The sequence below is a fragment of the Mus musculus genome, chromosome 5 (assembly GCF_000001635.26).
Source record: "Mus musculus strain C57BL/6J chromosome 5, GRCm38.p6 C57BL/6J".
NCBI classification, from domain to species: domain Eukaryota; kingdom Metazoa; phylum Chordata; class Mammalia; order Rodentia; family Muridae; genus Mus; species Mus musculus.
This window is the reverse complement of record NC_000071.6, coordinates 44,430,785-44,444,431: the sequence shown is the minus strand read 5'-3', so window position 1 is coordinate 44,444,431 and position 13,647 is coordinate 44,430,785. Positions and strand designations below refer to the sequence as shown.

Below are 13,647 nucleotides of genomic sequence, written 5' to 3'. Positions count from 1 at the left end.
CTTGGACACAGATCTAAAGTCCCCAGGATTCCCATTCTAGTGTGATAGTCATGAAAATGAAGGGTTCATGGCATTCAGAGAAAAACTTAACTATTATTTCTAGTTTATCATTAAGCAAGGGAATGAATTAAAGGAGAAGAGTCCCAGAGGGCAAGCAGAAGGGTTTCACAAACACAAGTTCTGTCCATAAACAGATGTGTTCACCAGTGCAGAAGCTCTTTGAACTCCATCATTAGTTATTAAGGAGCTTTGTAGTGAAAGAGTGATTGATTAGCTCATTAACCATTGGTGATTAATTCAGTCCCCTGCTGCTCTCCCCTCTCATGAGGTAAGGAGGAAGCTGAGAGTTAAACATTCAAGTTATATTGCTCAGGTTTGAATCTTAAGCATCCCTCAAAGGCTCATGTGTGTCTACAGGCTTGGTTCTTCCTTGATGGTGCTATTGGGAGATGATGAAGATTTTGAGAAGTTAGTTATAGTTAAGCAAGCAGGTGATTGATTGAGCACATAACTTTGAAGGGAATGTTTGAATCTCAGTGTCTCTCTCTCTCTCTCTCTCCCTCCCTCCCTCCCTCCCTCCCTCCCTCCCTCCCTCCCTCCAGTTTTCATGAATTGACCAGCTTTCCATCAAAGGGACCATTGACTGAAAATGAGAAGCAGAATAAAATTTTCTTACTTTAAATTAATATTCTCAGGTATTTGTCACAATATTAGAAAGTGAGCTAGTCTCCTTCTTTGTTGTTGTGATAAAACATTCTGACCAAAATCAATTTAGGTGAAAAAGGGATTTATTTGGCTTAAATTTCTGGGTTCTGGGTTACTATTGAGGAAAATCGAAGTAGGATATGAAGCAGAGACCACACAGCAATGATTCTTTTTGGCTTGATTATAGGTTCATGCTTAACCAGCATAGCATCCTTATATAGTTAAGACCTCCTACCTATAGAAGAGTATTTCTATGGGAGTCTGGGCTCTCTACATCAATCAGTCATGACAGTCCTCACAAACATCCCACAGGACAATATGACCCAGGGAATTCCTCAACAAAAGAGACCTGCTCTATGCCAAGTTAACAGTAAAGATAATTAGGGCAGTAACCATTACAAAGGCCTTGATCTGGTGACCAGCCTCTATCCTGAAGCTTTCTTGTGACCTCAATCACTAGCCAACATAACTGCTTCCACTTCAGAAATTATAAGAATTTTACAAACCAGTTTTAAAACAGCCCTCCCCACCCCACCACCCTCCATAAATTCACAATATCTACGGCACTTTACAGTTGAGCAAATTCAAGTCCAGACTTTTAATGATTTCCCAGTTGGAAGTAAATGTAACTAAATCTAGAAATAAGATCTGGCTCCAACATGTGTTCAATGATACTGAAAAATATGACTAAAACTATCTAGATTACTGTCAATGGCCCTAAGCTATCCAAAGGAGCCTCCCTATATTGGTGCTAGCCTAGGCTTTCCCAGAATATATGTAGCTACACTTGGCTACATCTAACAAGCACCCTCATCTTCATCTTAGCCAGAAATTGAACCTGGGATGCAAGAACCATAAGGAAGGCCACAAGGAACGGTCTTCTCTAGCTTCCTGCTTTGATACTCTTCATGTGAAGACATCCTAGTTAGCACTAAAGACATTGTTACTCCCAGAAATTAACTCCAGAAATTTCCTTGTTTCTAGAAGAAAAAAGGAAAATGGGAAGCACAAGGTACCTGCCTGTCAATTCTTTTTGCACCAGAGAAAAATAGAAGTCTTTCTCGAAGTACCACCCAATGAACTTGACATTTCTATGTTTCAATGACCAAGATCTACTCATATAGGCACCCAGAAAATGTCAGCAGAAAAACATGGAGGGTGGGAATTCCTAACTGTGCATAACAGTCCCTCATACTGTGGTTCTGTTACCAATAAAACAAAAGGGAAGGGATATCCCACAGATGATTAGTGGTAGCAACGACAACAAGGAACACAACAACAAAAAAAAATGGTAGCATGTAGAAAATTAGCTTTAAAGTTTTAATGGCTAAGTGTTTGCTTTTGTATGTTAGAAAAAAAGACCTCACTCAACCCTGAGTGAGACTTCATACATGTTCATCTTTATGACGATACTCGAAGCACACCAAGACAAAAAAGGTAGTTTAAGTGGAGATGGTAAGTCATAGAGCAGTAATGCTGCCTTTCAGAGACATCACATGATGCTGGCATTGCCACATCTTGGGAAACACTAAAACTGATCCATTGGATTTCCCAGTGCCAGTCTTTGAGCTTTTGACTATGCATATTTCATCCTGGAATTGTTTTCCATATGCTTTTCTGTTTATATGATTCTAAATGTCCCTCAAACTCTTAAGCCACTCCTCCATGATGCATTCCTAGCCAGTCCTTTCCTAGAATTCCCTCAGCATTTGATGTATGTATCTGTACTCGCCACAATTTTCTTGGAGCAGTTAGATTTGGCTATAAGAATGATGTACAAAATAGTCTTCAAATGTCCAAAGGTTATGAAGACAAATATTTATTCCTGATCATGTTGAAGCTGTAGTGTTAATGCTATGACTATGCCAGGCTGCAGTTGCATTAGGGTTTGATGCGCATGCCTTCTCAATTTAAACTAAAGTTCCTGCCCATGGAAAATAGAAATTTCTCCTAATACAGAATGGAAACATGAGAAAAGTCTAAAATACCTCTTCAAAAGCCCTTGCATCTTCCAAACCATTATTTCCATGCACAGTCTCATAGACTAAAAGAGGTCATGTCACCATGTCTAATGTCAGACAGAGTGCTACAAGAGTCAATATTTGGAGAGATTAGAAGCTTTGATAGTCCTGGCCTTGTGACAATTTATTAACTCTTGTCTTGTCACTAAATTGAGCTCGTGAAAATCAAAGACAAGGTCCAGTCGATATTTATCTTGGCTTTTGGTAAAATACAGAAACTCACTTTAAAATCCAGTTGAAACTCAGAAAACCATGTTATTAGAGTCCCTTGCAGCTAGAACATCTAGGCATTTGGACTAGTCTCCAATCAAACGAACACATGAGAGACTTAAGGTCAGATGTTGTATTTCAAAAAGAGAAGAGTTATGTGGAATACATTCCAACAAGATTAACACCTAGCTTTCAGGAATGGCTACAATCCTAGAATCCCTTTCCACTGGCAACAAATAATTGCTCTAGTAGATAGATACTAGCAGTATAGCCATCAATCATGATCGTTCCTAAGGTTCCATTAACAGCCAAGTATCTTCTTTAAAAGAGAAATTCTTCTGATAGATTTACTGAAATACATGAAGTTGATTGCATCAGCAAGGAGCCTAACCAATAGATTATGTTTTATCACACTACCTAGCACATGGGAGGTATTTCAGGTATTTATTTCATAGTAGGTATTAAAGAAGAAAGCACTTAATCAGACTTGAGAAGAGTAAGTTTACGATTAGAAGAGTTCTAACTGTAGACTACATTCTGAGATATTTAAATTAACATTCTCAACTGCTCCTTTGAACAACCTCTTGAGGTAGATATTATTATTATTCCGATTCTGGAGATCAAGACACTGTAGCCTAGAGAGATGAACAATGAATATCTATCAATCATCTAAAGATGAGCCACAGCTCCTCTGGGAGACGTTGCCTGGCTTGCACTGCTTTAATTAATGTGGTCCTCAAAACATTGTGGAAATCTGACCAATTCTAAATGCACCCTCCAGTCTTGAATGACTATGTGGTGTCTCATGATGTCTTTTTCCCTCGAACTATGTCAGAGACATTTAGCAGAGTCTCTATTTGATACAGTCATTTAACACTTCTTATCACAGTCTCCTCTAGCTCTCATTTCATCAGATAAAGTCTTATTCTTCTCTTTGAATGATCTCTGGAGGATTGAAGGCCTGAGAAAAGCTTTTAAGAACACGGTTTCAGCAGCTCTGCCAGCCTCTTTAAGCAAATGACTCTGAAATAACTCAGGTGTTATTTTTAATCATTGCTTAGTGAATTAACCCTTTGGCTACCTCCAGAGATGAGAAGTTTTATCAACTCCATTTTGCTTATCCTCTATTCCAAGATTTAATAAGTATGTAAAGTTAGAGTGAATTCTACTGCATTTTGGAAGATAGGCACATAGAGAAAACTTGCAGGATCTTGAAAGTACAATCATATTTAGCTGATTTCTATTGATGTAAGGTAGCTTTTACCAGGAAAAAAACAAAATACAGGCAGCTTATAATCTACACAGAAAGACACAAAGAACTAAAATAAATAAATCCTTAGAAAAAACCTAAGGGGTGAAAATACTTGAAAACTCAAAGCAATGAGGCAAAAGTTTGGACCAGCTATAGATTGGTCTTCCTCAGACACCGTGCCGCTGACGTGTAAAAACTTCCCATATGTAAAACCTATACTGTGTGAATTTCTAGAAGATTCCATTTGGATGCTACTTATTCACTGAAGTAAACACATTCACAAGAGCTAAGGAATCCTGATGAGTTTTTGTCCTGTGTCATCACCAGCTGCATTGTGGTCCTGAGACTCTGAAAATATGGTTATGAGATTCAAATGTGACTGTGACTTCATGTGGTATTAACCTTATAAACCAAGGGACTGCCTTCATTACACTGCCCCAACCTCAGACTGCAGGGGACAGATCTGGACTCCGTTTGCTAAGGGGGTAAGAGAAGACATGAAGCTCAGGACTCAATGTTGGGGTGGTAGAAAAGAGTGTTTGCTTGTTGTTCATGACTTTTCCTAGAGAGATGTCCAGAAATGCCTATTTGTCCCAGATAGGGCACTGTTAGAACAGATAAAACATTCCACATAAGTTCAACTTGTTGAAGAAGTCAGTTTATGTGAAGCTATGAACAGGAGCCTGGGTCACTCTTAGACAGCTGCATGGCCAAACAGTCCTACTTAGCATGAGTGTTAACTTAGAAAAAATGCATTATTGGAATCCCAGCTCCAGTCAACCTTCTGTCTTCTATATATTCCTCGCATCCCAAACATGTGCAGATGGGGCAGGGTTCCACACATCTTCTAAAGGGAAGAGAGATAAGGGGAGGGGTGATTGAAAACTCAGATGAGGGTCTAAAGACTCACCCCTTGTTCCCAATCTCCCTGAATAGAGTTCTCAGGACCTTTTGCCGGTGGTGAGAGGTATTCTGATTCAAGATGGTAATGGTAGTGTCCTGAAGGAAGCAACTACATAACAACTGAGCAGACATAATAACCCTCAATCCTAAGCTAAGACCCAGGCATGAAACCTCTGGAACAGCCCAAATGCTAACAGAGACATACACACCCATTTCTATTCAACTCTTACTCTGGTTGATTTCATCTCTCCCCGGTTACAAATGCCCACAGCAGTGTGGTCCTTAGTCTTAACCCAGTGTTGCATTCATGTTGTAGGGATGTGGGCTCTAGGGTGTGACACACTGCATTGTAGCATTGGCCACAAAAAGTAATTAATCCATTCTTCCTCCAAGATCAAGCAGCAATTGAATAAAGGAATTGTCTTCTTGGGAGAGTTGTGAAATCTATAAGTAAATGAAAAAATCCAGCTGCAATCTTCCCAGTTATCCAATTCAAGAATATAGATTTGATTGGAATAAAATGTACATTTTCATCTCTGCCATTTTCTTCTAGCAGTTTCACACTGAGTTGATTTGTCAAAAATGTACTTATGTCTTTTTTTAAAATATAGAAGTGCTCTGTCTGCATGCACGCCTACATGCCAGAAGAGGGCATCAAATCTCTTTATAGATGGTCATGAGCCACCATGTGGGTGCTGAGAATTGAACTCGGGACCTCTGGAAGAAATCCCAGTGTTCTTAACCACTGAGCCATCTCACCAGTTAATGATTTTTCAGTCCGGTGAGAAACAAGTTCTCAGTCATTCTTCCCATGTTCACTACAGGCATTGGCTTCATTGCTGTTCTAGTCTTGTTTGGTTTGGGTATCAATTTGCTGCTTATCTTGCTGAATGAAAGTGGGTAATTGGGGTTTTTTTGTTTTGTTTTGTTTTTTTATTTATTCATGTGGTGGTGGTGGTGATGGTTGTGGTGGTGTGTGTGTATATGCAAGCCTGAATGTATAGATGTGCACTGTATGTGTGCAGGTGCCAGAAGAGGCATGAAGTAGTCAATGGGAATTCTGGAACTGCAGTTACAGGCTGATGTGCACCGCTGGGTGTAGGTGCTAGGAATTGAAGCTAACTTCTCTGCAAGAGCAGCATGTGTTCTTAACTACCCACTCCAGCCCCAATAAATAACATTCTTTTATACAATTTTTGGTGGATCAATTAGGACTTTTCTATCAATACCAAAACATAAATTCTTCTGGCAATATGTTAAATGTTTAACTGTTTATATAATTAGCAATTTCTAAAGATTAGTTTTAAAATTTTTTACCTCAAATTATGAGTTTCTTTTCTTTCAAAAAATATTCCTACAGACTCATAGCTTTCTAATTGCTATGTTCAATTCTTGTGACATGTTATGATACATTTTAAGCTGGCTCCTAGGTCTTTTAAACCTATACCATAAAACATTGAAAGTTTTCTTGCTTTTTTTGGCATAAATGAGCTCTAATTTGTCTTTTATTATCCACAATCCATCTCACCACAACATATTTTGACATCAAACTAAAAATGTGCCTCTTTCCCACAAGAATCTTCTTTTACTGTGGACATTACTATCCGTGCTTAGAATGTAAGAGGTTCATATTGCTTCGATATCTAGAATTAGAAGTAGGAAAAAGTGTCCCTCTCCCTCCCCGTCTGCCTCTCCCTCTCCTCTCTCCCCCCCCATCTCTGTGTGTGGGGGGGTCTGTGTGTCTGTGCATGTGTGCATGTGAATATATACAGTGACGTGTCACTTATCAGTAGGGATACATTCTGAGAATGACATCCCTGTAATTTCTTCATTGCACAATTGTCACAGAGTGAATGAATGCCCACAAATCTACGTGGTGTATGGCAATTACTTGATGTGGCCACTTGGTGCAAATAAAAGACATGACATCACTTGCCAAGGCTGCTACTAGCATCATGGAAGACTCAATTTCATACATGAGAAGGAGTATATGTTAATGTACAGAACATACTTATGTGCTCTATACTTTCCTGGACTGGAAGCACAGCTGGTGTTCTCACACCAGGGACACCATAAACACGTGAGTGTTTGTTGTGATGGGACTTGACATACATTGGCACACCAACGGTGGCACTGATAGGTTCTTTATATTTTATTATTAATATGACAAGGATTTTATTCAACCTATTTATTAAACAACTCTCAAGAAAGTATTTGTTTATGTTATTTAATAAACTTTTTAGGCAAAATCTATTTACTTATATACTTAATGTGTGTGCATGTTCAGTTATATGCATATTTATGTGTTGCTTCATATGTACATTCATATGTACATATGCACATGTGTATGGAAGCTAAAGGCAATCTATAGTATCCTTGGAGGAGATGTCCATCTCTTTCTTGTTTGGTTGGTTTTTTTTTTATTATTTTTAAGAATTTCATACATATATACAATGAAATAGCCACCATTTCTCTCTCCTACTCTCTCAATAGCTCCCCTAACACAGCCCCTTCCCAACTTTCTACGTTTCTTTTGTTTTGGATAAGTCCCTAAGTTCAGTTAATATTACCCATATGTGAATGGGGGTAGGATCATCTCATGCCCTGGAGTATGAGAAGCTTGCCAACACCCTCAAAAAAGAAGGATTCTCTCTCCCCCAGCAGCTATCAACTGCCTTCAGCTCTGTTAACCTCTAAGAGAACCAACCAGCGTATCTGAGGCTGGAGGCTGAATGAAACACTACTCAATACATGACTACTCAATACATGACGCACAGTCTGTTTTCTTAGCGGGATTTTTATTCAGTGCTAACATTATGGTGATTTCAGTTAATGCCTTTTACTTTTTAATTGTTCTTCTTCATACAATGAAGATGCTGACTTCTGAGATCATTAACATAACTATTCATTTGCTCTACCCAACATCATAAAGAAACAACCTCAAAATATTAATATTGAAATTACTATTAATAGCAAAAACATTTACAAGTGTTTAGCCTTTCATTGTGATTCTTTGTATCCTTAAAGTATTTCCCACCGAGGCCTTCAGTGTTCTAAAGTCCCATAAAATAGATTTGAGTTTTGTTTGGCTATGCTGTCAATTTGACATAAACTCCATGTCTTTTTTTCTTTTTTCAATTTTGAATAGGTTTTTAAAAGGGACTATACGAAAAGGAGCTGAAGAGATGGCCCAGCATGTAAGAACACCTGCTGCCTTCCCAGAAGAGCTGAGTCTCATCCCAGCACCCACATCAAGCAGCTCAGTCTCTGTAATGCTATCTCCAAGGAACTGGATGCTTCTGTCTTCTATGAACACCTGCAGTAACATGCACACAGAGACATAATTAAAAATAATAAATATAAATCATTAAAAAAAACTATGGAGAAAGTATACCAAGAGGAGTCTTGTTTCTTCTCTGTATCCCTTCAGCTTGGCCTCCACATAACAAGTCACTAGTGACTATTAGTTTTCGTTGTATTCTAGTATAGTGATTATGAATTTTTATGGGGTGAATATTGCTCCCCCAATCAAGTTAAGCTGTCACTGGACTTTCGGCTGTCTGGAAAGATTCTTAAAAACTAACAGCTAGTCATCACAGGCTGCAAGAAGTTGCCACGAATGCACTTATCTCTACCCATCATCCATTTAGAGGCAACAAAGTCACTGTTAGAAACCTTAGGTTTTGTATTATTTCATTTCCCTTCCTTCCTTCCTTCCTTCCTTCCTTCCTTCCTTCCTTCCTTCCTACCTACCTACCTTTCTTCTTCTTTCTCTTTTGCTTTGTGAACAGGAGTCTTCACCAAAACTCTTCCTGCCCTGACTCAGTTTTTAGTCTTTTTTTTTTTTTTTTTTTTTTTGGCCTGAGACAGGACCTTACATAGCCTAGGCTGGCTTCAAATTGACTTTGTAACAGAGGGTGACCTAGAACTTCTGATTGTCCAACCTTCACCTCCCTGGTATAAGGATTGCAGACATGTGCTCCCTAACCCCATCTGTGCAGTGCTGGAGATGACATCCAGGGCGTTGGACATGCTAGTTGAGTGTTCTGTCCCCAGTGCCTCAGCCCATTTTATGTAACACTTTTTTTTTCTTTCTAAGTATGAACTTATGAGAAGACTTTGACTTGAGAGTCTAAAGAGTTATTATTCTGACTCTGAATCAGAACATAGTTCTTGGAACCTTAATCTCTTCAGATATGTAATGCAGACTCACAAAATCATGTGACCACAGCCAAATAAAATTAAATAACATTCACATATAAATATAAGATTGGCAGCTAGCACATATGAATGCTCAAATTTTTGTCAGATGCCCTTCAAAGCATTTGATCCAGATGAACTAAATGAGAAATATTATCCTTATTTTTTTTCAGATTGAGAAAGACACATGGAAACTAGAAAATGTTCCCAAGCCTACATAGCTAGCAAGTGGTAGAATTCTCAAGCTATTTATCTCCAGGGGCTGTTCCCTGCTCAGCTCTTTCTCTCTCCAGTATAATAGGGCCATCCTTTTGGTCTCAAAAGACAATCGGAACTTCTCTTCATATTCCTCAAACAACTGACTCCGTGAGTGTCCATATTAAAGATCCGTGTTTTTGCCAGACTAGTGACTAAATAATCTTAATATTGAAATAATCTTAATGGTGAAAAAGGTAGATTCTTTGTCATTCATGTGTGTGCTTGTGTGTTTGTGTAGATAGATAGATAGATAGATAGATAGATAGATAGATAGATAGATAGATAAGATAGATAGACAGACAAATAGATATCCATTATTTAAATGGGGAACATGGGTCAGAGATATTAAATAATTTACCTGAATCCTGAGAGAACAGATGCTAGAAATCACACTCAGATCAACATTTGAGTTGGTTGGGAAGGAGATGGGATCCATCATTTCCAAGAGTTCTTGGGCTACAGGCTCATTTCAGTCAGTGAGTGCCAGCTGTCCAATTAGAAAAGGCTTTGAGTGTAAGGCTGCCCTAATTCAGAACTGTAATCTCAATCACCAGCATTTGACTTATTTCTGGGATCCTGGGGCTGGCATCAAGATTTAATCATTTACCACACTTATTGCTGATTTAACAAAGACCATGTTGCCTTAGGAGTGAATGAAATTGGATGAAGTCATGATTCACGTCTGGCACTTGGCAAGAATTAGATGAGATAGAGAGTGCACAGCTCAGTATGGTGCCTGACATCTAGTCAGCACTGAGGAAATACTACCTATTTCATTATTGCTGTAAGAGACAGCACAAAAGAAAGAAAGATTTGGAAATTGACAATGCTTTAAAACTGAAGACTGGCATTGAATCATCTTGAACAAGTCTTCTATTAGTGTTCAAGGGCTGGAGAGATGGCTCAGCAGTTAAGAGCACTGACTGTTTTTCCAGAGGTCCTGTGTTCAATTCCTAGCAACCACATGGTAGTTCACAACCATCTACAGTGAGATCTGATTCTCTCTTCTGATGTGTGTGAAGAGAGTGCTCATATACATAGAATAAATATTAGTGTTCAGTCACTAACAGAGAGCCAAATGAACCATTACAGATCAAGAGGGTTGTATGCTGCAGATACTCATTGTGTGGCAGCAGACACAACTCTGTGCTTGCCTGGCAGCAAGAATTTAATATTTCATTTCACTTCAATATGTATGTAATAAATAGCCAGGTATGGTGGCACATGCCTTTAATCCCAGTACTCAGGAGGCAGAGGCAGGTGGGTTTCTGAGTTTGAGGCCAGCCTGGTCTACAAGGTGAGTTCCAGGACAGCCAGGGCTATACAGAGAAACCCTGTCTCAAAAAGACCAATATATATATTTATATATATATAAAGGTCAGAACCAGATGGGTGCAGAAATATGCCTTTCACCTTATCTGAATAAAAGAGCCGAGCTATGGCTCCTCTGTGTTCCCACTTCCTCCTCTGTCAAATGAGCAGAAGGGAGTCTATGTTGCCTTCCCAGCTGCAGTGAGCCTGTATTCTTTGTAATATTGTGTTGGTCTTCCCACCAATTCTGATCAGCAAGCATGTTCCCCAACTCATGGCACTACCCAGATGAGAAGACTACAACCTATCCTGTGCAGGGCTCTAAGGACCCTTATAGAATGTCCAGTCTGGTGACTCGAAGGTCCGTTCATAAACTCTTGCTCAATTCTTCCCCTTTTGGATGGGTTGGGAACTCAGGAGGACTGGTCCCTGTTTTGAGACACTGATAGGACAGCAGAGAAAGTAAGCTACCCTGGAAGTTGTGACCCTGAAAAGTGATCTGCTGTTGCACAAAGGTATGGAGATGCTAAGGATCAGGAAATGTCCACTGTAAAGATCCAGGAGCCTGGTATAGGCACTCTTGCCTTCCTGTGTATGATGTTATTCTGTCTTATCTGTCCCAACTCCTTCCAGATCTATCTCAATTGTCCAGGTTAATTTAGAGATATCAGACTACCTAGCATCTTTTTTTCTAAATCTGCTAAACAATGATATCCTATTTTATATACAAACTACTACTAAACATGATGTGTGTTGCATACCAACACTTTTCTCTAAATGTCCTATTATCAAAAAGTCCTACAAATATCTTCTCATCAATGACTTGATTGTAATGACTCAGGGAACCATAAGCAGTAGCAACATCACTGACACTTTATCAGATAAAAGGATACATGGCAGGGTCAGAGTGGGAATAACACTGCTCCAGAGGAACCAAGAGGCAAGACTTCCATGTCCTCTCTCCCCAGGGGATGTTTATAGATGTAGAATCTGTTCCTTTCTCCAGCAATAAAATAGAACATGTGCAGTGTTCTGCCCAATTAAATACACTGAAACTCAGACTCGAGTTCTCATGAAGGGCTAGTCACCCAAGTTTCTGGTCTCTTCAACATATGATCCTCTGTGTTCACACTATTTGTACAGCCCATCCAAACAAGCTGGCTCTGCAGAGATGAAGGCTTTTGACACACCAAACTGTTATTTCCTTAGTAGCATGGAGGAAGTCTCCAAATCAAGCTGCTAGACACTAGCCAACAGTCAATGCCAAAGCAAGCATACCTGACTGGCAACCTCAAACTGCTCTGTAAGATGTTCTCTTCAATCATCAACTGTGCCCACTTAGAACAAATGTGAAAGTCCAGAATACTTAATAGTCATGTTTGAGCATGAACACATTAAGAGTGCATTAAGACTAAGTCCCTCACATACTCACGAAGACTTAGACAACACTACAGCATTCCCTATGACGTATTTGTGAATCACTGATATAATCTACCTTCCACCACCCATAGTGACACTTGGGCTTTGAAGCTAGATCTTCCAAACTCAGTCATGCTGACTGCCAATCATGTCTGGGTCTAAGAGTCTCCTAGGGAGATTTTTAAAATAATGAAATCCAGGTCCTACCCTTATAGATTCAGATCAAAATCAGTGGCAAGATTGCCCTCTGAAATTTTAAAGCTCATCTGAATGACACTGAGATACAGAGAAAGTTATAATCTACTCCACAAGACCTATATTCTCAGTGAGACTTGAAAGCATGAGAAATGGAGACTTCAGTCTCCACCCCTACCCCCCCTACACCCCATGGCCTACTGAGGTGCAGTTCTGAAGAGGCCAGAATTCTGTTTTATTGAACTGTTCTATTGATTATGATGCGTGGTCAAAGCTGAAACGCTCATCAATGACCTGAACAGAAGCTCTCCACCAGCTTCACTTGGTCAATATTGCTGCAAACACAGAAAGACCTAAGTCGTCTGTAAAACAGAAACCATCATCCACCCTCAAGGTAGCTCAGCAAGCCTCTTTGAGAGCTGAATGAAATATGGGATAGAGCTTTGTAAAAGGCTCACAATTTCTCTGGTTGTCGGAACAGTGGTGGGGCTGGGCACAGTAGCATTGTGTGACTCCTGGAGAACTCATCAACCCAGCCTGCTGAGATCTATGTGTTCCAAGCACACTAATGGTTAGTTGGGAAAGGGACAGTCCTGTCCAGCTCTTATGTTTGTATTAGATGTATTCACAGAACGGCGATTATTCTATTTCCAATCTATCCCCCTCACTCCAGTTTAGTGAAACTATTCATACAGACTAAACTGAGATAGTCTTCCACTGGTGTTCCCAGGGGACCCTCAAAAGGGTAAAAGAAGAAAAGGAAACCAACATTGCAAAAGCACTTGTTTGGTGCCATTGGCATTTCATCTGTCTCCATTTAATCTCTACGATAGAGCATAGAGTGTTTTCATTGTCTGCTTTTAACAGATTCAGAAGGAGGCCAAGGAGGTTAAGACACTGACCAGAGCCACACTGGTAACTAGCTGGGAGCAGGACTGACATGACTCAGGGTTGTTACCAGGAGCAAACTCTTCCAAGTGGCCAGTGGCTAAGGAAGCCCAGAAGGAAGGAACACGGAACAGTCAGTAGTTTCACAGTAGGATTTCTGCAGGTCACTTACCTGACGGTCCAGAGATGGGAGCCTGAGGAGCTGAGAGGAGGAACTTGGCATGAGTGACTATAGAACAATTCCCTATCTGTCATCTGTGCAAGCAAACACAGAAAAGGAAACAA

At 39.7% G+C, this 13,647-nt stretch overlaps 1 protein-coding gene and 1 long non-coding RNA gene across 2 annotated transcripts in view; one reads left to right on the top strand and one right to left on the bottom strand.

Annotated features, from left to right (window-relative positions):
• Ldb2 (LIM domain binding 2) overlaps positions 1-8,477 on the top strand; it is a 363,805-nt gene extending 355,328 nt beyond the window's left edge. The window contains exon 8 of the mRNA XM_017320689.2: positions 8,240-8,477. Within this exon, the coding sequence (XP_017176178.1) occupies positions 8,240-8,272 (33 nt within the window). The 3' untranslated portion in view covers positions 8,273-8,477. The remainder of the gene's footprint in view (positions 1-8,239) is intronic.
• Gm40297 overlaps positions 8,359-13,647 on the bottom strand; it is a 5,411-nt gene continuing 122 nt past the window's right edge. Inside the window, exons 1-3 of the long non-coding RNA XR_868404.2 lie at positions 13,535-13,647; positions 9,908-10,036; positions 8,359-8,407 (exon numbers count right to left, since the gene is read on the bottom strand). The exon at positions 13,535-13,647 is cut by the window's right edge and continues 122 nt beyond it. This is a non-coding gene — a long non-coding RNA (predicted gene, 40297). The remainder of the gene's footprint in view (positions 8,408-9,907; positions 10,037-13,534) is intronic.